The sequence below is a fragment of the Copadichromis virginalis genome, linkage group LG4 (assembly GCF_057382275.1).
Source record: "Copadichromis virginalis isolate Kocher_CV1m ecotype Utaka linkage group LG4, C_Virginalis_male_GT1.1, whole genome shotgun sequence".
Classification (NCBI taxonomy): Eukaryota; Metazoa; Chordata; class Actinopteri; order Cichliformes; family Cichlidae; genus Copadichromis; species Copadichromis virginalis.
This window is the reverse complement of record NC_140621.1, coordinates 31,453,319-31,477,553: the sequence shown is the minus strand read 5'-3', so window position 1 is coordinate 31,477,553 and position 24,235 is coordinate 31,453,319. Positions and strand designations below refer to the sequence as shown.

At 39.3% G+C, this 24,235-nt stretch overlaps 2 protein-coding genes across 2 annotated transcripts; one reads left to right on the top strand and one right to left on the bottom strand.

The window, feature by feature from the left end:
* Positions 1-817: 817 nt before the first annotated feature.
* ppp1caa (protein phosphatase 1, catalytic subunit, alpha isozyme a) lies at positions 818-17,547 on the bottom strand. The gene is made up of 8 exons (XM_085454918.1): positions 17,368-17,547; positions 17,007-17,124; positions 5,817-5,948; positions 5,346-5,576; positions 5,128-5,232; positions 4,800-5,023; positions 4,193-4,327; positions 818-4,002 (listed from the first exon to the last, which is right to left on the bottom strand). The coding sequence occupies exons 2-8, from the start codon at positions 17,059-17,061 to the stop codon at positions 3,886-3,888; spliced, it is 999 nt and encodes a 332-aa protein (XP_085311044.1). The 5' UTR covers positions 17,062-17,124; positions 17,368-17,547; the 3' UTR covers positions 818-3,885.
* A 3,734-nt stretch (positions 17,548-21,281) lies between these two features.
* Positions 21,282-24,182, top strand: cldni (claudin i). The gene is made up of 3 exons (XM_085454917.1): positions 21,282-21,409; positions 22,755-22,887; positions 23,104-24,182. Exons 1-3 carry the CDS (start codon positions 21,282-21,284, stop codon positions 23,605-23,607), a joined length of 765 nt encoding a protein of 254 aa, XP_085311043.1. The 3' UTR covers positions 23,608-24,182.
* The last annotated feature ends 53 nt before the right edge of the window (positions 24,183-24,235 follow it).

Here is a 24,235-nt window from a genome sequence, read left to right as displayed (position 1 = left end):
TTATGGTTAGAAGGCAGAGCGTTACAACCTTCCAATCACATCACGTGTTTTGTTTCCTGTTTATTTAATTCAAACTAAACTGTGCAACTACCTACCATCAATATCTCGACTTACATTCATTTTTTTGTTAATTAAAATGATTACTTTTGATAACTTTGAACCACTGCTGCATGTTAGAAAAACTCAATCTTAAAATAAGCATGATTTCACTGAACCCATTTCCACTGAAATTGAAATATGAACGTGTGTGTCCGATGTCGTCCTGTTAGTGTGGTGAAGGAAAGCATTAACGTGAAACCCGTCAGCCTACATGCAGTCACAGATTGCACTGTGATCAACAAAATACCAAAAGGCACCATTTGTCAGTTTTAGCTTAGGCTTGGTCCTCATTATAGTGATTTCTAAAAATAAGAGGGGGTGTGAATCCAACTGTAATAAAAGAGGAAAGAAGAGGCTGGCAACATGATTTCATTTCACTTTTTTCAAAATCATCCAGTTCACGCCCAACACGATCACTTGTCACACTCCTTTTGATTTTGTAAAGCATCTCTCGGTGCCGTCTGAGCCAGCTGAAGTCAGATGAATAAGTAAATGCACATCCAGGGGGATAAATGGGCCAACCGTGCCACTGACTCAACCTCCAAATGTTTGACAGACAATACAGGCAGCCCCCGCAAAAGAAATAAAGCAAAACAGCCTTGAGGCAGGAAAGACGTGGAAAAATTACGCTCTCGCTCCCCTCGAACGAAGCTGCTTTTGGTCTTCCTGCAGAAAGCTTTTAGTAACAATTGAAGATGAAAAGAAAACCAGACACAAGTGTATAAATTCCATTTTATTTCTACCTTTAAACAGAGACAAATCGTGGTCGACTTGAAAACAAATGAAATACAAATAAAAATACTATTTATATCCGTTGTCTTGTTATCTTAATCGTAACAATCTAATGATTTTATTTCTACCCAGCGACAGTGCATGGTGCAAAACATCCCTGATTGATTAAAAAAATCCTAGACTAAGAAGCTTTGCAGTATCTGGGGTTAAATTTGTCAATAAAAACCAAGACTGAGAGAAAAAGCGATGAAAGCGCCGATTCTTAGAGGTAACAACTGTAAATATAGCGAAGCAATTTAAAAAGTCATAAGCATTTGTACAGCTATGAAATGGGAGTGAAAGTGGCCTTTACTGGACCGTTTTACAGTAGCCACTTACTGTTGTGGAGATAGCCTCAAGCCTTGTATAAACCCTTTGTTATCCTATAATATCACAAATTTCCATACATTTTCAGATATCTTTGTAAATCATATCAGCTTCCCCACCCACCCACCCACCATGCACCATTCACCAGCATGCCAAGCCCGAGCTTCATTTAGCCACTTTGAAATATGAACACAAACTGAAATCACTCACACGTACACATATTCTGCAATAATGGCATCTAAGCTTGGATTTTTCTCAGTACATGAATCATATCATTTTATTTGAATATATTTAAATTTCACTTCCTGAGTTGAAATTACTCAATGTGAATCAGACATGAGCACACGATGAAATCTAATGATGCTCCCCCCACCAGCCTTTTTCTGCACTATCCGCTGCAGTTAAGAGTCCCACTGTCTGTCCCCTGTTAAAAAGCCATCACGCACGGCTTTCTAACAGCCACGTGGGTTTGATAGAAATCGCAGTGGGGCTGGGATGACTGTGACTGTTTGTGTACATGAGAATGCAAGGACAGATGAATGAAATCAGACCGACCAATGATGCAACGGGGCAAAAAAAGAAAAAAAGTTTCAGAAAAGGGCAGTAAGACACCCTGAAACACTGCAGGGAGATTTCTCCAGCAGTTTACAACAGCCTGCGCTGAACTATGGCCCGCTTTCACTGGGAACACCCTGTTTGCCACGGAGGGGGTGGGGGTTGGACCAGCTCTAACATTAGGAGGTAACAGAGATGGTTCTCATTAAAAATTCATGAATCTGGAATCTGAATCAAGTCAAGGTGATCACATAAGAGGGGCAGCAGGTGGTACACTTGAATAATACCCAGTAGCATATGCTCAACTCTTGTCTATGACTCTTTTTTTAATTTTCAGTGAGAAGAAATTCTGAACGTGCTCAAAGCAATGATTGCACTCAAGCAATTAAAAGTAATTCCACAATCTGGGCAACATATTTTACAAAAAGCGATCTAAGAAGCGTAGATAATCATCTACCTCGCTGCCACACAGCATTAGCTGCTCAGCCTCACGCTGGATTCACTGAGAGTTCACTGCACATGATTATCTTTAATATAATCCAGCCCCCCTTGGATTTATTTATCTTCTCAAATATCAGTGTTAAAACTGGCAAAACACGAGCTAAACTTGCTTGCACCCCCATTCAGTGTGGGTTTTTACATTTAAATAAACCCACTCTTCGTTTCATCATAGAAAACAAAGAGTGAAGTGGTCTCAGCTGGAGCATTTTGAAAGGTTAGAGTGAATGAATCACCATCTCGTCTCCATTTGTTTTTATGTTTTGCTTTTTTTTTTTGTTGCTTTTAATGAGTGAAAATGTGGGGGGGGGGGGAATCTCTCATCTCCTCAGCAGGCATCTTAAGTATCGTGTGCAAAGTTCAATACAGATGCAGTGTCAGTGGCGCCTATTTGTGCAACATGTTAACTGCACGTGGTGATGTCATTTACCTTCCTGGTCCTCTCAGCCTTGCAAAAATAATCATTAGCTGCATCAGAAGCCAACAATCATTAGAAAAAAATAAACATTTAGGATTTTATTTGATAAAAACAGCAACGTCTGGCTCAACCAGATTTGTGTTGTTCATTTGTTCACGATTTTTCCACTTATGTGTAAATGCCACTAGGTGTTAAACTAACCCAAACTTACACATCCTAGCTTCTACGCTTTGAAAGTCTCGCTTATAAAACACCGCCTGTCAATTCAAGGTACCACAGAGAGAAAAAAAAAAACGAAAAGAAAAGCAGCCATTATGCGTGACAAACATAAAGCAATGGCAAAGTGATCAACATGATGGCATGCCTCAAATAAATGGTTATTTTTTATTCAACTTCAGTGAACTAAAAACGAGAAAAAGAAAAAGTAAAACCACATTGGTTTCATTTATCTACAGAGAAAAGAGGAAGAGAAAAAAAAACAAAAAAAACAAAACAAAAAAAAACCTATTTCACATCCATGACTGAAATCATTGGTTTTCAAAAATGGAAGAGGAAAGAAAAAAATATATATATATATTATTGTGAATCCATTTCATTCGAGGACTCACCTGCACATATATCCACCCGTGCACCCAGTGTGTGGTATGTGCTGTTACCGTATGACCGTGCAACTTGATCCCCAAAAACCCAGCACCCCCCTCCCGACCCATCACATAACACAGAGATACACGGACCTCAGAGACAGGATGTACAAAAGCTTGTGTTTAACATCAAACAGTGCAGGCCTTACTGTAAACAGCTAAGCCACCCCCCCACCCCTTTTTTACTCCTCCTCTGCAAGGTTTGAGCTTATATGAAGGATGGGCAGAGCCCACCTCTACAAAATGACAGGAAAACCAAACGCAGGACACAGGAGGAGGCAGAAAACATACGTACAGAACACAGAAGCTCCCTCTGCATCATTCACTTTTTTTTTTTTTTTTTTTTAAACACACTCATTCACGCAAAATTCAACCAGTCAACCAAACGAACAGTTAAAAATAGTTTTAGTGAGAAAAAACATGATTGAACCCTGGACAGTTGGTTTCTTTGTTGCCGTTTGGTGACAAGGGAGACAAAAGGTTTGGGAGGTAGAGGAGGAGAAATAAAACAACAACAAAAAAGAAGCATTGGGCCAACAGGGGGTGGCAGGTTGTGGGAAGTGGACCCAGTGGGTGTTATTTCTTGGCCTTGGTGGCCTTGGCTGAATTTCGCGGAGGGGTGACCGGCCTCCCTGATCCCATTCCTCCCCCAGCACCGTAAGGATATAATTTCTTATCTGCTGGCTTCAGAATCTGTGAGATGGACAAAGAAGTAATCAATTAGATCGACAGACACACACAGTGAACTCTAATTTTATAGTTAATTACAATTAAAATTCTACCATCACTACATATGCGAGCCATATATTGTATCATTTTAGTGTGAAACTACTAAACGAAACAAATTTGTTTTCCGAAAAGTTATTAGTTCTGTTCTCCACACCTGGAAGGAGCACATGAGCGTCTCATCCACACTCATCATGGCACCAGCGTTGTCAAACTCTCCACAGTAGTTGGGAGCGGAGAACAGAGTGACGAGCTGCCTCTTTGCAAAAAACTCGTAACCATCTTCAACCACCTGAAGACCAAAAGGAAACCATCAATGTTATATATTAAAAAAAAAAAATTAAACAAAAAATAGAGGCTAGTGCCATTCAAGAATCAGATCTATAGTTTAATGTTATGTCACTCAGGCATTGTTAAAAAATAGAATATATCATACCTACATTGAAACACCCTCACAGTTTTCTTTATAAGTATTTCCACCAGTGTTTGTTTGGTCTGGGGCTTATTTTTGTTTGTGTTTTAGATGTTTTTGTCACAGCTTTGAAGTTAGCTAATGCATCTTCATAATCTACAGTTCACGTCCCATTTTCTGAAGACATTTAAATTTTTTTTAAATATGGTAAGAAAAACACTACAAATGCCTCTGATTAGTCCTATTAAAACACAGCCACACAATGCATCGTGATTAATAAGAATTAAGGGAACACTTCTTCAGTCAATGAGTCTGAAATGTACTATACAAAGATGAATTTAGTAAACATTACCTGATGCGCCCTGCATATTAGGTCCATGTCATGTTTGTGCAAAAATTTGGCCACCACATCTGCACCGAATGTGAAGGAGACTCCACGGTCGTTTTCACCCCAGCCGAGCACATCTTTGTCTGGGTCAGCCCACAGCAGGTCGCACAACAAACCCTGGTCAGGCACGTCTGTGGGTCGCATAACTCTGCGGATCTGCTCCATTGACTGGAGATCAGGAGAGAGGCCTGAGAGAGGAAACATTTTTGAAAAATACATAAATATGTGCCAACATTTGCTTCTTGGATCAAATGGTTTAGGCTTCGTAAAGTCACGTATTAACAAGGCCCACCTCCATGACAGCAGAAGATTTTCTCATCTACAATGGCAGCCACAGGTAAACAATTGAAGCAGTCTGTGAAGGTCTTCCACAATTTAATGTTATACCTTCGCTTACCTACCCCCACCCCCCCCCAAAAAAAACAAACAAAAAAAAAAAAAAAAATTAATGCAAGATTTAAAGTTGCAAATTTGCCTTGGTTTCCTTTTAGAAGCCTCTTTTGTACTTACACTCATCATAAAAGCCATAGATTCGATTAATAGAGGCGCATTCATGATTGCCACGCAGCAGGAAAAAGTTCTCTGGGTATTTAATCTTATAGGCTAGAAGCAGGCAGATGGTCTCCAGTGACTGCTTTCCTCTGTCGACGTAGTCACCCAGGAACAGGTAGTTGCTTTCTGGGGGGAACCCTCCATATTCAAAGAGCCGGAGCAGATCATAGTACTGACCATGGACATCACCTGCAGGGGGCAGCAGAGATGTGCAATTTAAAAACAACATGCTTTCACTGCTTCTGCCAGAACAGCCCACGCTTATCAGCTGATAAAAGCGTTAATTACAGACAAGCAAACAAGGAGAAAACCCTCTCATAATGACCGTCTTCTCCTGCGCCAGAGTGCGCCTGAAGTGCATCCTCTGAGACCCACATCATCTCTTTGTCCTGTGAAACTCACCAACCCCTTTGGTTAATTAAAACTCACCACAGATTTTCAGGGGAGCCTCCAGTTCAAGCAGGATCGGCTGGCTCAGGAAGATTTCACGAGATTTGAGGCAGAGGCCACGGATCTCATTCTCGGTCAGCTGGACGTTCTTCCCTGGCCGAGATCCTTTGACTAAAGAGGGGGTTAAAAAAAAAAACAACAAACAAAAAAAAAAAAAACACACACACAGGGATGAGAAATTTAAGAGATTCAGCAACACCGCAAAGAGAAGAGATCTGTAAATAAGACTGAATGAAGACTGACGTAAAACAATCAAAACGTGATCCTCAGATTTTGAACCAGACCACCAGATTGGAAAATTAACACCTCCCACCAACCAACTGCTGACAAATTCTGTTAGCAGACCAGTCCAACAGACACTTTAGCAGGTAGACACATCATTTTGAGGTAATAATACACTACAGATTTTGGAAATAACACGGTACTAACACAAGACACACTTTTAAATGCTTACCAAAACATAACACCACAACATGAGCTTGTGAAGTATGCAACGAGAGGCAGCGTCTGAGAAAACCTGATCAGTGGAAAATTGCTAGATATGCACAACCTCGAAAAGCATGTGTTTCTGCTTAGGCTGCAGTTCAAACCAAAGCTAGAGGACGTGAGACCCACTTCCCCTTCTCGCTAATGTGGCTGCAGCAAAGAGATAGCAAACACTTCATTAGGACTGTAAATATGCACAGTGAAGAAGCAACGATTGGCACGCTACTGGCTGTAAAACCAATGTCTCAAAAAAAATTTTTTTTTAAAAAAAGCAACGACACAGGCTGTATCATAAACATAATCAAGGGCCCTCTACCAGGTTAACACTAACACCAACACACACACACACACCAAATTAAATCAGATGCATCTTAACAAAAAGTATTAAACAACAACAACAACAACAAATTATATTCCAGGTTTAAAAGAACGACTAAACTAACCAGCCATGTGTTAATCCCTGAAACTGTGCTACATGGTTTTCTTTATAAACAAATGACTGCAGTGAACTTTGGACTAATTTTAAGACAAAACAAGGAATTTGAAGACGTGACTATGGTTTGTGGCTTTAACAATTACTGCTCAGAGCTTCCACCAGTGCATGCATGACAAGCCTGGCCTGTGATGACCTTCCACATCAGTGTGTTTTACGTTTTTAATATATGAGTAGACACATTGCTACAGGCTGCAACATGAAGCAAAGTTAAACTGAAAAATGTGCCAAAATTAACCATGGTGGAAAATGAAACAAGCTGCTCATCTGCACACACCTTTTAAAACTTGTTCTTAATTCTTTAGCTTTGTCATAACATAAAGCAAACCTCCAGTGGATGGGAGGAGCCCACAAGACAGCTTTTCTTCACCTTTAATCTCACTAAACAGGCATAATGATAAAGTGCTCTTGCTTCTTTCCCCACAAATGTTTCCAAGAAAACATTTTCTTTCACTCCACCAGTGTTCAACGTCTAAGTGGCACCACTGTCTTTGCTGCTTACTGTATCAAAGCGGATTAGCTAGCTTAACCAGAAACTATGACATCTCTGATGCTTTTTTCAACTTCAACCTTGTTGTGTGGAGAAAAAAAAATTGTAATAATTGTGCTTAATTTTGCACTTTTTATTAAACCCTAATCTGTTCTTAGCAGAAAATGTGTGAAATGCTTGCACTGTGGGGTCCTGCAGCAGTCACCTTCCTGCTGCATTTTCCACACCACTATGAAATGTTCTGTTCAGCACATAACAACATGTTACCGAGGGCAAGAAGAGGAAGAAAACAAAACAAAAAAAAAAAACATTGATATTAATTAGTGAGTGTTGCTTAAACCGGTTTACTTCACAGACCAACTCATAAGTACCGTAGTAGTGGTCGGTGAAAACTGTCAGTGGTCCGAACAGGCCAGCAGGTGACTTAACTTGCCCCACCAACTTTGTTTAAACTGTCCTCAGCCTATCAGGTCATGGTCAGTTATGTCAAACACTGCACACTTGGCTTCCTGATCCGTACGGGTAACCGGATTTGTTTTATAAAGGTACCCTTAAAGCTGAATTAAGGCATAGGGAGTAACTTTTATGGCCAACAAAGTGAGCCACAATTAAAGCGGTAGCGACAACATCTACACTCAGCCTGTGGTGTCAAACTGGTAACAAGCCAGTAAAAGACATCTGTAATTATGCCATTAGGTTAGCATGTTGTTCTAGATAGTAAGAGATGATAGATATGCATGATAACAAATGGATCAAATTGTTGAGCATCTGCAAATTTAATACTTACAGCAATCTTGTGAGAAAAAAAAAAAAAAAAAGGCTTTTGAAAACCTAATTTTTAACTTTTATCTTCCAGGTAAGACTTTAATGACTAGCAGGAATCCTGATTATATGTAAACGGGCTCAAAACAAGTCCATGGGATATGAAAATGTTCAGGAACAATTAGTAAGCATATAATTAAGACAAAGAATCTGTGCTAACAGTTTTCCTGTTATTTTTGCCCATGTGATAAACAAAAAGCTTGAGTAATTATGACCAAAAATTGTGTATTTTTTGACCATCCTGGTTAGCGTCTTTTTTAAAATAAAAATTTTTTAAAACAAAAAACTCAGTTTCTGTCACAGAGAGCCTTTGCTGATGGGATGTTAAGAATTCAGCAGGTTTGTCTAGTGTGTGTTCAGCCATGTGTTTTCACACTTACCACACAGTCATGATAAAGACTTGAACAAGTCCAACTAATTTTCCTGACAAACTGTCGGAGCCACATCACATAAAACAGTCGCCGACACAGCTTTAATGCTAGAAAAGGTAGGAGTGTGATGTAAATGACAGCCACAGGAAGAGGGGAAAAAGTATCTGGGAGTCTCACAGGCAGTGTGAAATGATTCAGACCAAAATATTTGTCCACTGACACACCAGCTGCAGGGTGTGGATGTGATGCCATGTTAATCTGCAATTCAGTCCACTGCACACTTACACAAGACTGCTTGCGATGGAGTTTGGAATCAGGTTTGTTTGTATCGGCGACAGAATCAATCACACCCCCGCTCGTACATGTGCTGCTTGATGCCAAAGCAGCTCCTGACACAAACTGTATAAGCCTTCTAATGAGGAGTCTCATTCCCACCCAGTACATTTCTACACAGGCTAATGAACAGAGTAATATACTTTATGGAAACAACTACCTCCAACAGTCTGAGTGACAATTATATTCAAGCTGCAGGTAAACAGAGCTCTCTCTAATGGTACTGATTTAATGGCTGTCAGGTGTACAACGGCTCAGAGATAAACACTTCCCTTTTACATACCAAAAAGAGCGAACCAATGCAGGGCAGCCCTTTTCACACTGGATTTCTCTGACAATATTAAACATTTGAGATGGCTATGCCTGCTGCTGATGAACCTCAAAACAAGCTCAGCCAAAACTGTGTAATTATATTTAAACTGTTCCTTGTAGCGCTGCAACGATTCATCGAGTATTTCGAATAATTCGATTATAAAAAAAATTCCTGATACAAATTCTTTGCTTCGATTAACACATGGCTCTGTAGTGTGCTGACGTGTCAAATGATGTAAATGTGAGCATTACACCCAGACCTGCAATACAAACGTCTTTAAGGGCAACGATTGAATACAGAGTCAAACAGTCCCTAGTATTTATATAAAAAAATAAAAAAAAACTCACACACACAAAACCCCAAACAAAACAAAAAAACATTGGCAACGTCATCACTTTTGTGTTATGTTATCAGAGTTTTAACACTGCGCCAGAGTCTGTTTACACACAGTGAAGAGCAAAGAGGCGGAGCCATTACCGAGACAGTGAGCTCAGGCTGAGTGAGAAGAAAAAAAACAACAACCCAAAAACGTGTATCTAGTGTCCAAAACAGGAGCGCTGTTCCTGTGATCACCTTTAAAACCTTTGCCGGGAAAAAAGCTAGCAGGAGTCCTTCATCAAACCACCCGATCAACAAACTCCAACGTGAAGAAGACTAAACTTTATATCTGCTCCATCCACCGCCATTTGTTTTACACCGTGAAGAATCTGCAGCAAGCCTCCAGAAGTTGTATCAAAATATGCGGATAAACTGTTAACTTAGTCTGATACCCGGGCGCCAGTTTAGCTCGGTGCATTGAGCAGGCGATCATGTGCCGTACGGCTGAGAGCAGCCAGCCCAGGTTTGACCCGCGGGCCGCGGCCCCTTGCCGCATGTCTTCCCCCGTCTCTCTCTCCCTCTGCTTTCCTGTCATTTCTTCACTGTATCTGTCAATTACAAAAAAAAAAAAAAAAAAAAAGCTGTAGGCTGGTTTATTTTTAAGAAGTTTGAATTTCAATATGGCATGTAGATACAATCAAAGGTTTTAGCTCAAGTATCTCTGATCTTGTTCACTAGTGAGGGGGTGAAGGGAGCGGGAGATTGACAGAACAAATGGTGCTGCAGCTGCAGCGATGCAGATGCTACCAGTCCACATGGTAAAAAAGAGAGGTGAGCATAAAAGTGAAGTTCTCAATTTACCGGTCAATCTGCATCCCTACCCTCACCCTATGTTCACGAGCTTTTTGTAGTGAACACAAAAAGAAAAAGAAAAAAAAGATCATCAAGGCTAATCAAAAACAAGACCTTCCACGAAAGGTAAATCAGCAGAATGACCACAAACAACATGATGACCTTCTGTTGAGTAAGGTAACAAAGATCAGTTGCGCATTTGTGTATGATTACATCACCCCAAATGGCCATTTCGTGCCAGGAAAAACCCAAATTTCATGTCCTAACCATTAAGCAATTCGTCAAAAACCCACTTCAAACATGCCCCATGTCAGTCAATTTAACTTCACAAAGCCACATTTAAATGAAATGCCATTCTAATGACACCAGAGCAGTGCTAATGATTTGATCTCCGTATTAAAAATGTTGTTTCATTAAACTTGGAACATACCCTTGTGGTTAAAGTGCATTTCTCTGCCATTAGTAAGACCAAACATTTAAGAAGTACTGACTAGTGAATCTGAAGCAGCTGAGCTGTAACAGTAAAGTTGTCAAACACTTTTTGCAGGCTCATTCATAACCTTTAAAAATAATCCTGTTATCCACGAAGCAACACACAGAAGATGAAGATCAGAGCAAGCAGCCATGTTATGCCCTTATTATCACGGTCATATTTAAAGCAGAGGAAGGCAAATATTTATTAATACAGCTGATTATTACTACAGCTCTCGCTTACTCATCATGCTAATAACATGGCTTGTATTCTGCCAGTGTAAGTGTTCTTTTTCTTGTTTTGATAACACAGGAAATGTGTAGACGCAGTCCTGTTTGAAAACTTCTCTACTTTTTGCTTTTCAATAAAAGTAGCTGTTGTTAATTGTTTATCAGGTCCAACAGTAAGTTGTGATCCAAAAGCGATGCAGACACCACCACACAATGACCAACATAAATAAACATACTACAGTACCACATTAACTACACTTAAAGAATTCAAAAATCCTTTATGGGCTTTGAATAAGCCTCCAAAGATATGCCACTACTTGTGTGTTGCTAAACACAGCATGAGACATAATTAAAGGCCATCTCACATCAAAATAATCCAGGTTTTAACAGTGGCTGCGGAACACTTTTAAAAGGGATGGAGAGAGTAGAAATCAGCAGACTGACAGAGAATAATGGCAGTGTCCTGAAGTGACAACTAAAAACAGTGAAAGTAGATATAAATACTGCAGTGCTGCTTCCCACTTTAAACCTGGATTACAGAAGGCTAAGCACTGACAGAGCTTACTCCAAAGTTAGCCACACAAGCCAGTGGGCAACAGTAAGCTTATCATGAGGGGGTGCAGACAAAAGGCTTTCCAGTACACTGGTCAGGCAGTGGAAAACAAAGAGATGGAGCACAGCAGAAAGCTGAGGGGATGTCAGGGGTGCTGGAATCAACAGTTGAATCGCCCCAGCGCTGCCTCACTCAATGCCGGCTGTTCTGGCCTAGCTTACGTGATGCCACACTTGCTACGCATGCTACTAGAAGCACAAGCTAAGAGTTCAGTTAGCTCTAGACCTACGCAAGTAATCCAATTGAAACTACTTGCTACCCAAACACATTTAATTGGTTTGGTCTTGAAACATAGCCAGCATGGAGCAGGGATACCTCCTTGTCCACATGGGAGACTGAACTAGCATGAGGATAATTTCTCAACCTTTTGATGTAGTGCCTGCAGTGGGAGTCTGCCGCCTTTAACAGAACGCTGAGAATACAAATATCAGCTTACGAGTGGTTATCCTCACCAATGTGGATAAAAAAGGTCACGGTAGTTACATAAGTGGATATAAATACAGCCATTATCAGGCGTGTTTGCCTTCTCCTCTGTTTGGCAGACAGTCTTATCACAGCCCAAGTACAACAATCTATGTACAAAACACTCCAGCAGCAGCAGCAGCAGCAGCCAGCATGGCCCACAAAAGCACACTCTCTCTGGGAGGTACTTTGACTGCACATGCATATTTGTACATAATCCCAATCACCTCCACCAGCTCAGCTTAGGCTGATCATGCAGGGCCTATATTTAAAGAAGGTAAACAAACTGAGGGCTAAGGTCAAATTTATTAACAGCAGTGATCCTGGGATAAAACTCTATCCCAAATGTTATTTCTCAATTTACTGGTCAAAAGAACTTTTTTTTTTTTGCATCTTTTGGAAAGCTGCAGTGGTAGAGAGAGACAGAAGGCAGTGGTGGAGAATGAAGGTTCGACCTGCTGGGAATCAAACTGGAGACTGACTACTGACGTCATTTATACCCCTGTGGTAAGGCCTCCAACCACTCGGCTATCAGGTGGCCCCTAAAGGCATAATTTCAATGAATCACACTGTGTGGGAGAGATTTACCTCATCCATAAAGCACCCTGAAGTAATTTTGTGATTTGTCATGCTAGGTTATATCAGAGGTCAATAACTTTTCTATGTGCATGGAGCCACAAAACACATTTGGGCCTTAAAATAAAAGCAGCAAAGCCTATTTTTATATACATATATGAAGTAGCCTTTACTACACAAATGAAAATCTAAACAACACTTCTAATGTTGCTCCAGTGACAAAATAACAAAAAGATTTTTCCATTTTAGCAGTTTCACATGGGAAAATTCATAATTGCTGTGCCCAGTGCACTGACATGCAAGGACAACTACAGGAGGTCACAACCTAGTTTCTTCTAACCGCAGTTTGAACTGTACCGCTGGGTCTGAGTACATTTATTCTTCTGTTTGATGTCCTCTGGGCTCCTATTACACAACCACAGCGCGGATGTGAAGATAAAACAGTCCTGTTTATTTCGCACACACTTAAAGCCACGACAAATTTGTCAGTGAGCAGTTAGATTTAAAGCAAGCATTTCCAGGACAATTAGCATGTAGAGCAAACACAGAATATTGCTTACTTCATATCTGCTTCAGGAATGTCTCGGGATTTTTGTGATGCAATTGCAATACATTTGTTTACAACAACTACATATTTTACAGTAAGAACATAGCTTCAATAAATTTTAATACTAATGCAATTCTTGTTTTGAGAAACAAAGAAGTGACGTAAGCAGTTTGTACTGTGCTTAAAAGCAGCAGTGGAGCAAATGCAGCAAGGAGTCCCAAACAGTACTGACCTTTTATGGTAATAACACTGAAACAGTTTGTTACAATATTGTTAAACACTTAGGACTCTGGCAGGATGCTACACTCACTTTTAAAACCCAAATGGAAGACAAAACTTTTTTTTTTTTAATTATAAACACATTTTTCTTTATGGAGCTGTTGTTTCACTTTCACTGTACTATCCAAAACTTTGCCCCTGTTTGATTATGGTGATACTGTTTACACTGATGCCCTTGAGTCTATCACAGAGCACTGTTTATCAGCAGTGATGGTATCTCACTGCGGCACTGTCTTGTGTATGGTTGTTTGTTTTTTTTTGTTGTTTTTTTAAGAGACTGTCAGATGCTAATCAACACTAAAAATTACTTTTGGATTACATACTCATTTGCAGGAGCATTGATACCACAGTGCCATCTTTAGCTCCTCCAGTTCAAGTCAAGTGGCTTCAATGTCATTTCAACCATTTGCAGTGGAACACTACACAGTGAAGCAAGACATTTCTCCAAGACCATGCTGCTACATATAACAGACAATCAACAAAGGACTACATAAAGTGCAAGTGTGCAAAAATTGCACAAAAAACCCAACCACAAAACAGACAGTCTAACACGCAGAAGTGCAACAATGACAGTAAGTTGTGCAAAAGACTGAGCATTGTGAAAAAAGTAACTTGATGTACAATAGTGTGCGTGTGATTGTGCAGATTAGTCCATGAGGTAGTGACGTGTGTGTGTGTGTGTGTGTGTGTGTGTGTGTGTGTGTGTCAGTCCAGTCACTGAGTGTTCGGGAGTCGTGGGGTAAGAAACTGTTTTGCAGTCTGGCAGTGAGGACCCGAATGCTCCGTTATCTCCTGCCAGAAGGCAGCAGGGTGAAGAGGGGCACACACAGCCCCTCCCCTCACTAGCAGCTGAACAGTACTTGATGTTTAAAAACATTGAAAAATTTCAAGAGGTCAGTTTTGTTTCCATTATCAGACAGTCATTAATGTTAATCTGGCTAGTGCATACATTAATATTAGCCAGTATTCAATGGACACAAAACCAGAATCGAGGGGTCCACAAGCTAGTGTACTCCAAGTGCCATTCCCAAGCCTAAATAAATGGGAGAGTTGCATCAGGAAGGGTATCAAACATAAAATCTGTGCTAAATAGCCACAATAGCATCATGTTAGGTTATCATTAAGGTGGTGGCTAGCTAGTGTAGCTAATAATAAAATTATAATGTTAATGTGAAACCAGTCAGCAAAAGTTATCAGTCCAGCCCATATAACATAAACAATGTTAATTTAACAGGATGATATTACTGTGTGTGTCTGAATATGTTGTGTTCTCTTAAATTTGCAGACTGAAACAGAGAAAAGAAACTGTCAGCCGACCTTACCCGCTATATTTGTTCAGCAACAGAAATATGCTGTCAAGTCCTCGGACGTACAGCGATACCTCAGACAACCTAAATTATAGGTTTTGTTGTTTTGTTTTTTTAAATTCCCAATCTTGAAATATTTGCCATACACGCTCACCCTACAGTTATCTCACTGTCTGTTTGTTTTGGCTGTCTGTATGGTTCGAACTTCATGGTATCAAAAACAGTATTAAGCATTTTATTGAGTATTACAGTTTTCCAGGCATTTATAATCTGTATTTTTATATAAATTATATTTATAATTTTTCCAAGTATCATAACATCCCTAATATATTTTACAAGGCTTCTAAAAAAAAACTGCACTTCTAAATTAGGCCTAGTTATTGCCACTGCAGACTAACATTAAATGCATCTTTCATGGTATGTTTATACCAAATGCAAATCTGTTTTACCACTGCATAATTACATACGAAGACCATGTAAATGAATATAAAACAAGGCAAATCCTGATTCCAGGAAATTATAAACACCTGTGGAAATTCACTTTACACTGAAATGGAGGACAGACTTATTGATGCCATTTGAGGGCAGCTGAAACTCTGTTTCAACACCACTTTTAGATTATAAAACAAAAAACAAGAGACACAGGTCTTCATGTTACCTTGAAAATATGTTGTCGTTGCTGTAACTTGATTCAAGTTATTGGTTGCCCTTTTCCTCACATGTGATCTAAGGCAAAAGTTTAAATACTTGGCCAACAAAATAAAAGGCACATTCTTCATATTTGTGTATCTGCAGATTGTCTTGCACATACCTTTCGTGACCTGAGAACATCTAGTCTTTGTAGTATGCACCTGTCTGCTCCTAAAGTGCATGTCTTTTGTACAGAGGCATCCTAACCTGTTTAAATAACCATTACATGGAGTACATGGAGTACGTCCCAATCAGAGCATTTTTGTTTGTACAGCTCATTAACAAGTCTCTCAGGGAAGCAGACTACAAACGAACTCCAAAAATGCAGTTGCAAAAAAACAAAAATTCAGACAGTCCAGCCAAGCCAGTGAGAGGCAAGGTTATTATAATCAACTAGAACTAAAATCAAAAGTAAAACCAGTTGTAAAGAAACATTTAAGCAAACTGAAATAAAAACAAGGTATATCCTCATTTTTTAGTCGTTGACAATTTGATCAAATTGGTTATCACAACCTTTGGTTCACGTAGTGTGAGCCAGATACCTTTTAATTTTGACATCCATTCTGAACTTCTGAAAATATCCCTGACAAATAACCTCCACAGTAAAATAAATATAAAAAAAATAAAAAAATAAAAAAAGCTAAAAGACACTAAAACCAAACATTTTTGAAACAAAGAACGTGAACAATGAGAAAACCCCATCTGGAAACTAACTGAAACCAACTAACCAAAATCTGCATTTCGTTCTGAATAACTCAACAACTCTAGTGGGGAAGGGGCTGACTGCAAAAGAATAGAATAGAATAGAATTAAACTTTGTCATTGCACATGCACAGGTACAGGGCAACATGCACAGGTACAGGGCAACGAAATGCAGTTTGCATCCATCCAGAAGTGCTTTAGTGATATAGATATATATCACTAAAGCATATATATATTAGCAATAAAACTACTCTTACTCAAAGAGAATTAACACGTAAAATGGAAATAGTCCACTACGGCTACCGAGTCTGATCATTTCCCCTACATAAACTCAGAAGAAAAAAAAAAAAAAAAAAAAAAAAAAAAAAAAAAAAAAAAAAACACACAGGTAAAAGCACAATATCCCTACGCAAATAGCGCATCAGAATGCGTAATTTGCATAAATAGGCGAGTAATGCTCATCTTTTCCAATTCTACAGCACTCTATAACGTCACGCGTTTCCCTTCTTTTGTAGACAGCACGACAGCAAATCATCTAAATTTAAAAAATATATAAAAAAAACAAAAAACCAGCACCCCCAATCTTTACGGTTTGCTAAACAATCTATAAAGAGCACTGTTGTTTTGGTTTCAACCGCTGATCCAAAACCAGCCACCGAGCCTGAGAGTAGAGCGATCTTAAGTAGGCTACTACAACACACTGTGTCCGCTTTTAACTGCAGCTGACCTACATGATGTACACAATTCACTGCCACCAAGACATGCCCTAATATAACAAACACTTGGCTGTGACGCGGATTTGATCCTCCTTACCTTCCAAGAGACGCTGAATTATAGAGTCGATGTTTAATTTGTCCGGCTCCGCCATTTTCTTTATTTTCTGACGTTCTCGGGCTCAAGACGATGGTTTTCTGTGTCTCACCTTAGATTTCTGTGAGGGAAAGATGGGGAATGGACGCTGAGAGTTACTCAAATTATAATGTCGTAATTCACTGAATGAGTCACACTTGCTAGTCGACCAATGTCAAAAAACAGTCAATGAGCTTAACCGAGCTTCTGCTAGCTAGGTAGCTATTAGCTAAGTATCATAAACTAGCAGCAGCAAAACTGAACCTTGGCTAGTGAGCAAACGTTAGCTAAATAATCAAACCTGAAAATAGATAACACGTCAAACCTTGTGTCCGGTTTAATATTAATCCTCCCGTGTTGAAATCTGTGTAAATATTTATCCCCTGAGTTCGATCTTGGCCCTTTTCCCCTCGGTTTGTCCGGGTCGCCCCACTCTTCCCCCAGGAACTTTAAAAGAGGGCCGTTTCTAGCGAAGCGTCTACGGTAACACAGGAGGGTGAATCAAACCGAGGTCTTCACACGTTTCTCAAAAAGCGATTGGTCAATCGCAGACCTCAGCTCCCCAATATTCGCATCTGATTGGATACACACTGGGTCCGTCTTATTCTTAGGCACCGCCTACAGCACTTTACAATGGCATCAATGAAGATTTAAATTAAAGCTCAAAGCGCGCCATCCAGTGTGCCGACGTGGAACTGCACTTTAAACCCTAAAACCACACTTTGATCTTAGTTATGCATCTTAGTTAATTGAAGTTGAGGCTTTTAATACAAGCAAAAATCTGACACACACAAGTGTGTGTTTAATAAACGAAATAAAACGATAAAAAGGTCTTTCAATGTGGTGAAATGCGCACGAATAATACAAAGGGCTTTTGTGCATCTTTTCATTAGTACTGTCAGTCATCTGTTACAGTCAGCTGTAAGCCACTATGGAAAATAAACAGTCTGATACAAAAACAAAAGTCCAAAACTAAATAAAAAGTAAGAGTACAGTTTCATGTGAAAAGCATGATTCTACATTTTTTAATTTTTATGCCTAGATGACTAGTGACATTAAATTTAATTTTGATAATACTTCAAAATAGAACTCAAAGTCTCTGAATGTGTTTAAAGGTGACTGCCAACTGGCTTGACTTTAGAAGGACTTTGGTAAAAATCTATTTTTAACAAAGAAAAACCCAGAATTCTTTGACCCCTACAGTATTGATCCCTCAGTCAATCTGAGGGACATTCTGCTGACATAGTTTGGATAGAGACCCTTTAAAGCAAGAACTGGGCCACCAAAGGGTCCCTTTGCCACACAAAAGCGACAATGAGAAACAATTAGAAGTATTTCTAGATCTACACAAGTGGTTCGATCTATATACTTAACATACTTCTCTCTACTTACATTTTTACATGTGGTTTTGTGCATTTTCCGCTGTGAGCAGGGAATTGTGGTTGCACAATCAAATTACAGTAGACCCACTGAATGTGTAAAGCTAAAATATTGTGTTTATGATTCTGAGTTATATAAAATAAAACGTAATTGAATTAATCGCTAAAATAACAAGAAATAAGTAGCAACGAGTGTCTTTCACTTGGCCTATGTGAATGTTTTTGGAATGTATCTCTTAATGTGTAGTGCACATAAAATTAGAAGTATTATTCCTTGTTCACTGTGTCTTTGCATCTGTGACATTAAAAGAGGTTTCATATCTTTCTCCTGATTTTGTTAACTTGTAGATGATCATTTTAAAATTTTATCCTAACCAAACAAGACTTCCTTTTAAGGCTAACGACATCAAGCTAGTTTCCTCTGGTCAGGTGGCAACCAGCTTGATGGTGCATCATCCTGTCATTAATAGTTGTGTGTCAGTAGGTTGTTTTTTCCAAAATGCATCACCTTTAAACGATGTGATTACCTGATGATGTGGCTGTTGGATTGGGCTGCTTGCAGAATTTATCAGCATTTGGCAGGTGGGAGGTGTTATCTTCTCAGTCTGGTGGTCTGATTCAAAATGTGAGGATCTCATTTTATTGCTCTCCATCAGTCCTTGTTCTGTCTGTCTTACAGCTTAGAGCATTAAGGCATAAAAGAAGTCCAGAGGCTTTGAGGCTTATTTAATGAGGAAAATCAATGCCAAAGACACAAAGACACACACTTTGAGAGAGCAAGAGGAGAACAACTGTAAATATGACTTTCAAATAAAAATACAGCGGATATTTATGTTGTTAGTCTCCTACTTTGTCTCCTTTACACTGATTCAAATAAATCAATCTAAAAACCTTCTCAGAATAATTAGATGGTATCTCCACTTCATTAGGGAAGGCATGCTAAATTTGACTATTATCACAATCATAAATCATTTTAAGATTTACAGGTTCTTGAAGTACATATGGGCTGAAATTTGCCACATTTTTTCCATCATTTTGAGCCTTCATGATTTCATTAGCACAGAGATAACCACATGAAAGTTTCAGTGGAGTAAAACACACTTAAACTCCAATCAAACTAGGTTTACACCGACTCCAAGAGTCACAATATAAAACTAAAATCAAATTTTTATTCAGAAGGATTTTTTCAAACACTGCTTTTAAGCAGAAATATTAATATACATTTGGCATTTTGTTTTACTTGCTTATGCTAAACTTCAAAAGGAATCATGTGATTGCTTATCTTCATCTTCTAGCGCATATTCAGATCATCCATTGATCCAGAGACCCTCTGTGATCCAGTTCCTTCTGTATGTTCAAATTGCAGAGATTTTGACAAAGATTCTCCATTTTATGCACAAATGTCAAATAAATGCAACTTTAACACATAATTTTCACACAGCAGGAATGATGACTAGAAGATGAGCCTGGCATCAAAATGTAGATAGAAGAAGACCTTGTTTTGCCACCTATCCCACATGGTGACATGGCCTCTGAAAGTTAGCCCCAAACACTTTTTTCCTCCATTGAATTATACAAAAACATATCAAGTATTCACTGTCTCTGTTCGTCTGAGTCATGCACATTAATTAATGCAGTTTTGCTATCGAAGCTATGATAAATCCCACGCTCAGAGTTAGTTATAGGAAAGAAATGCTGATTTTGATTTTAGATTAGGACACTCAGAGTGGGCTTAGGTTTCCACAATGTGTTTTTGAGCCCTGAAGATTTCACCTGGATATCTCCTCAAGTAAACAAGTTAGAAGGTCTGAAAAATGCAGGAAAAATCACACAAATTTAAAAAGCGCATAATATTGATGCACGTCAGGGGCCTGTGATTTGGAAAATATTTATATTTTTAAGGTAAATCTTGCGTGGGCTCCCTAAATATGTCAAAATTATGGCACAAAAATGAAAAGAACAGAAAAACAACAGAAATCAAGTGAAAACCTTCTTCAGAATAGCTCCATCACACAGACAGCTCTGAACTGGAGATAAGAGGGGAAACACAACAGTGGACAACAGCGAACATGTGAGCAGAAGATCCTTTTCCACAACTGGAGCACTGTGATGAAACTGGGCCAGGACAAGCCCCATGTTGGTATTCAAGGCATTTACTAATTAAAAAAGAACAAATAACAGTTTTTTCTTGTTCTGTTTGGTTTGTTCTCGATTCTCATTGATATAAAGTTCACAGCTGATGTTCAGTTTCTGTGAAAATACAGTAAAATTCAGCTGTGTAGGCAAAAACAAACAACAATAGAGGCCACATTCCTTTTTATTTCTTCATGTCCTCATGATCCATGAAACCCAGCTCATGGTCTTACGTAAATAAACCCATTCCATCTCGGTTTCCAAAACTGATCTCCGTACACTCGTCATCAGAGTTTCAACAGAGGTAGGTGCGTAAGTGAGAGGAGGGGGGATGCAGGTAAAGAAAGGTGGGTGGTAATTGTGTAGACTGGGAATGCAGAGGGAAAAAAAGAGGAGTCATTCAGATGACTCACTTTTCTATTCTAGGCAATTTGTAATAGCAACAACCAAAAATATTTTAATTAGCATCAGCATCACTGTTATGACTACAATCCCACAAACCTCTGTATGTGCTTTATGACTTCTGGTGCTGAGACATAATAATCTTTTTCCTAGTGGCTCTTTTTCCCCTGATGCAAATTAGGTAAGCGCTCCTTGTCTCCACAGCAGCGTTCAGTGAGTACAGAGCATGCTACAGGGCATGTCCAGCCAGGTCTTGTGGTCCTTCCATCATCTATGTTCCCATGTTTGTGCTCAGCCCCGCCCACACCTTCGCATTTCTCCATATATGTCCCATGTTGTCTGTACAAGACTTGTACAACAGGAAACAGCATCTTCGAGACAACACGCAGACAGGAAAACAAAAGAAGAATCTCCACTGAAATCTCACCTAATTTTTTTCCATTTTAAAAAAAGGTAGGAATCTATTTATCCACTTTTTATTCAAAAAGACTGCCTGAGCTCTGAAAGGAGACCGAAATCTGAAAAGGCTTGAGGATGAAAGGGTTGGTTGAGGATTAATTTGATAATTACTCAAATAAAATTATAAGAATCATAATAAAATAAATAGTCTTTCATAATGGACATAAGAGGGGAAATTAAAAGGTGCAAATAAATAAACAGCTGTGAGAGTAAAAAAGGTTGAAATAGTTTGAAAGGCCTGCTTTTCTTTTTGTTTTCTGTTTCTAAAGATTTCACGAGTCCCACCTGCGGTCACAATAAAACTCAGAAATCAGTCTTAATGAGGATTAACTCAAATCAGATTTATTTTCAGGGTTTAATCTGCTCTGAAAGTTAGTTACACTTAAACACGGGAGTATTTTTGCTCAGTGCAGTCCCCTCCTGTTAATCCTGTACACACCTGATTGGACTTCGAGATCTTTTTTCGTTATTTCACCTAATTTAAGTTGTTGGATGCTAGTTTTAATGATGATCATCAATACGATACATTTTGGGTAACGGAAAAAGGTTTAAAGAATGCGAGAAAAAGTGTCCCTATACTTGCTTTATCTGATGGTAATGATTGTAACACCCCCTTGATTTGAAGTGGATTAAAAAAATTCCTCCAATTTGTGCTCAAATATGTAACTTTAAATGTTACACTTTTCATGAAAACAAGGGTTTTTTGTTCCTCAGTTAATCTGTTCACTACAGGTCTGTCTTACTTCCAGCATTTATGACTCAAACTTTACCTTTTGTATGATGATGACTCATATAATGGCCTTCAAATAATTAGGTAAAGCAGAGATTTTCAGAGTATGAAGAGCTCCGCCCAGATGTGGCAGCTCAGCGTCTCCTGGGTGGAGATTCAGCGCTCCTGGACCTCTCAGGACATGAATTTGTTTTAAAAACATTGCCCCAAAGCCATGTTTTCTGTGAGGGCCTGTCAGAGTATTGTTTACCCACATGATTCCTCACCTACACGACCACAAAGGAAGGACCCACCCAGCAGTAAGGCTAAAGCACCACATGTAATATTTTGAATCAGCGATGGAGACTTAAAGCAACTCCACAGCTAACCAACAGAACGAGTGCTGCAAATCAGAAGTGGTGAATTAAAATTTTTTAAATATATATATTTATCATAGCAGATTAATAAAACAGATACAGCAAAAATATTGGAGAAACATTCAGCAGATGTTAGAAAATGAGCTTTTTAAAGCCAAAGACAGAAGGAGAACATCATTAAATAGACTGTAAAGTAACAATGAAAAGCTTTTAGTGATGCTCCTGTGCCTTTACACCATTTTGCCTTTTATAGAATGGGATCTGCTGTAGTTCAGATGGCATGTGTGGCCCTCGGGGTCGTGGGCCTGATTGGGATTGTTGTATGCTGTGCCGTCCCGCTCTGGAGAGTGTCGGCCTTCACAGGATCCAACATTGTGACAGCAGAGGTAATTAAACATATGTGTGTAGTGTTGTATAAGCAATATTGGATTGTTTCTGTTTATTGAGCTTATTTTACTTGATTTTGAGTAAGTGAATGTTTACAGTTCAATTTTTCACAAATGTTCTACGTGTATGAGATTTAATTATGTAGCACTCAGTTTGCCTCATGTCATGAAATGATGTCTATAAGTGTATATTTCTTCCTCTCTGCGTGTGAGTAGAGAAGTCAGGAGGGCCTGTGGACTACCTGTGTGGTGCAGAGTACTGGCCAGCAGCAGTGCAAGAACTTCGAATCCCTGCTAGATTTGGGTGCAGACCGGCAGGCTGCCAGAGCCCTGACCATCATCAGCGGCATGCTCTGCTGCCTCAGCTTGCTCGTTCTTTTCTGCGGGTCCGACTTTACCACCTGTGTGGAAAACGAAGACGTCAAGCCCAAGATCAGCCTGGTGGCCGGGGTGGGCATGCTGCTGGCTGGCATCCTGGTAATCATCCCTGTCAGCTGGTTTGCACACAATACCGTGAGGGACTTCTACACCCCCCTGTTGAGTTCTTCCCCAAGGATGGAGATGGGAGCATGCATCTTTGTAGGCTGGGCTGCAGGTGTGCTGCTCATCATAGCTGGAGGTCTGCTCTGTTGCTTCAGCAGGCCCAAGCAAGGCAACACAGGAGGAAAAGCCAAGTATTACAGCAACAGCGCCTCAGCCCCAAACAAAAACTACGTGTAGTGGTGTTTTAAAAGGAACTGGTGTTTGAGAGAAAGGAGGGAATGGTGATCTAGTCGGACTGGAAGTGATAAAGTAGACAACACCGGTTGAATGTTTTTGGGGGAAAAACCCCAAAAAATGTAAATATTAAATTCTCACTGCAGTTTGTACTTTCACATTCATAGAGCTGCTGGTGATGTAAAGCTATGAAAGTAACGGCTGTAAAGTCCACATTAAATTTGCAAGATTTTTGTAAAGTTTAAAGTTTTGGTTTCAATTATAGCATAAAATATATTTAATTTGTTGAGCAATTAAATAATCAAAGGCCTTTTAGATGGTTCATATTTTACAGTTTGAATGTTAATCAATGCTCTGCTTGTCTTTTTTTCCTTGATATTTTTATTATCTCTTCTTTAAAAGTCTAACCAAATGCACCTCAGTGAACCTCAGGAAACATCTGGTGCGCGTGTTTCTCTCTTGATATGTTCTCAAAAGTCCGCAGTATATTTTATAATCATGAGATGTTTGTTTGTACTCATTTTATTTTGTTTCACATTTGGTACGGTAATGAGTATAAATGATTAAAATGGGGTCAAAATAAAGTGCGTGTATGCATTTCATGTGTGTTTCCTTCAAAAGAAAGAAAAAA

Bases quoted from the DNA above. Each gene is read 5' to 3' on its own strand.
- cldni (XM_085454917.1), top strand. From the start codon at position 21,282: ATGTCCCATGTTGTCTGTACAAGACTTGTACAACAGGAAACAGCATCT. The intron at 21,410-22,754 runs GTAGGAATCTAT...TGCCTTTTATAG, and splicing joins TTTTTCCATTTTAAAAAAAG to AATGGGATCTGCTGTAGTTC. The intron at 22,888-23,103 runs GTAATTAAACAT...GCGTGTGAGTAG, and splicing joins CCAACATTGTGACAGCAGAG to AGAAGTCAGGAGGGCCTGTG.
- ppp1caa (XM_085454918.1), bottom strand. From the start codon at position 17,061: ATGGCGGAGCCGGACAAATTAAACATCGACTCTATAATTCAGCGTCTC. The intron at 5,949-17,006 runs GTAAGGAGGATC...CCCCCTCTTTAG, and splicing joins AATTCAGCGTCTCTTGGAAG to TCAAAGGATCTCGGCCAGGG. The intron at 5,024-5,127 runs GTGGGCCTTGTT...TTCCTCTCTCAG, and splicing joins AATCTTCTGCTGTCATGGAG to GCCTCTCTCCTGATCTCCAG.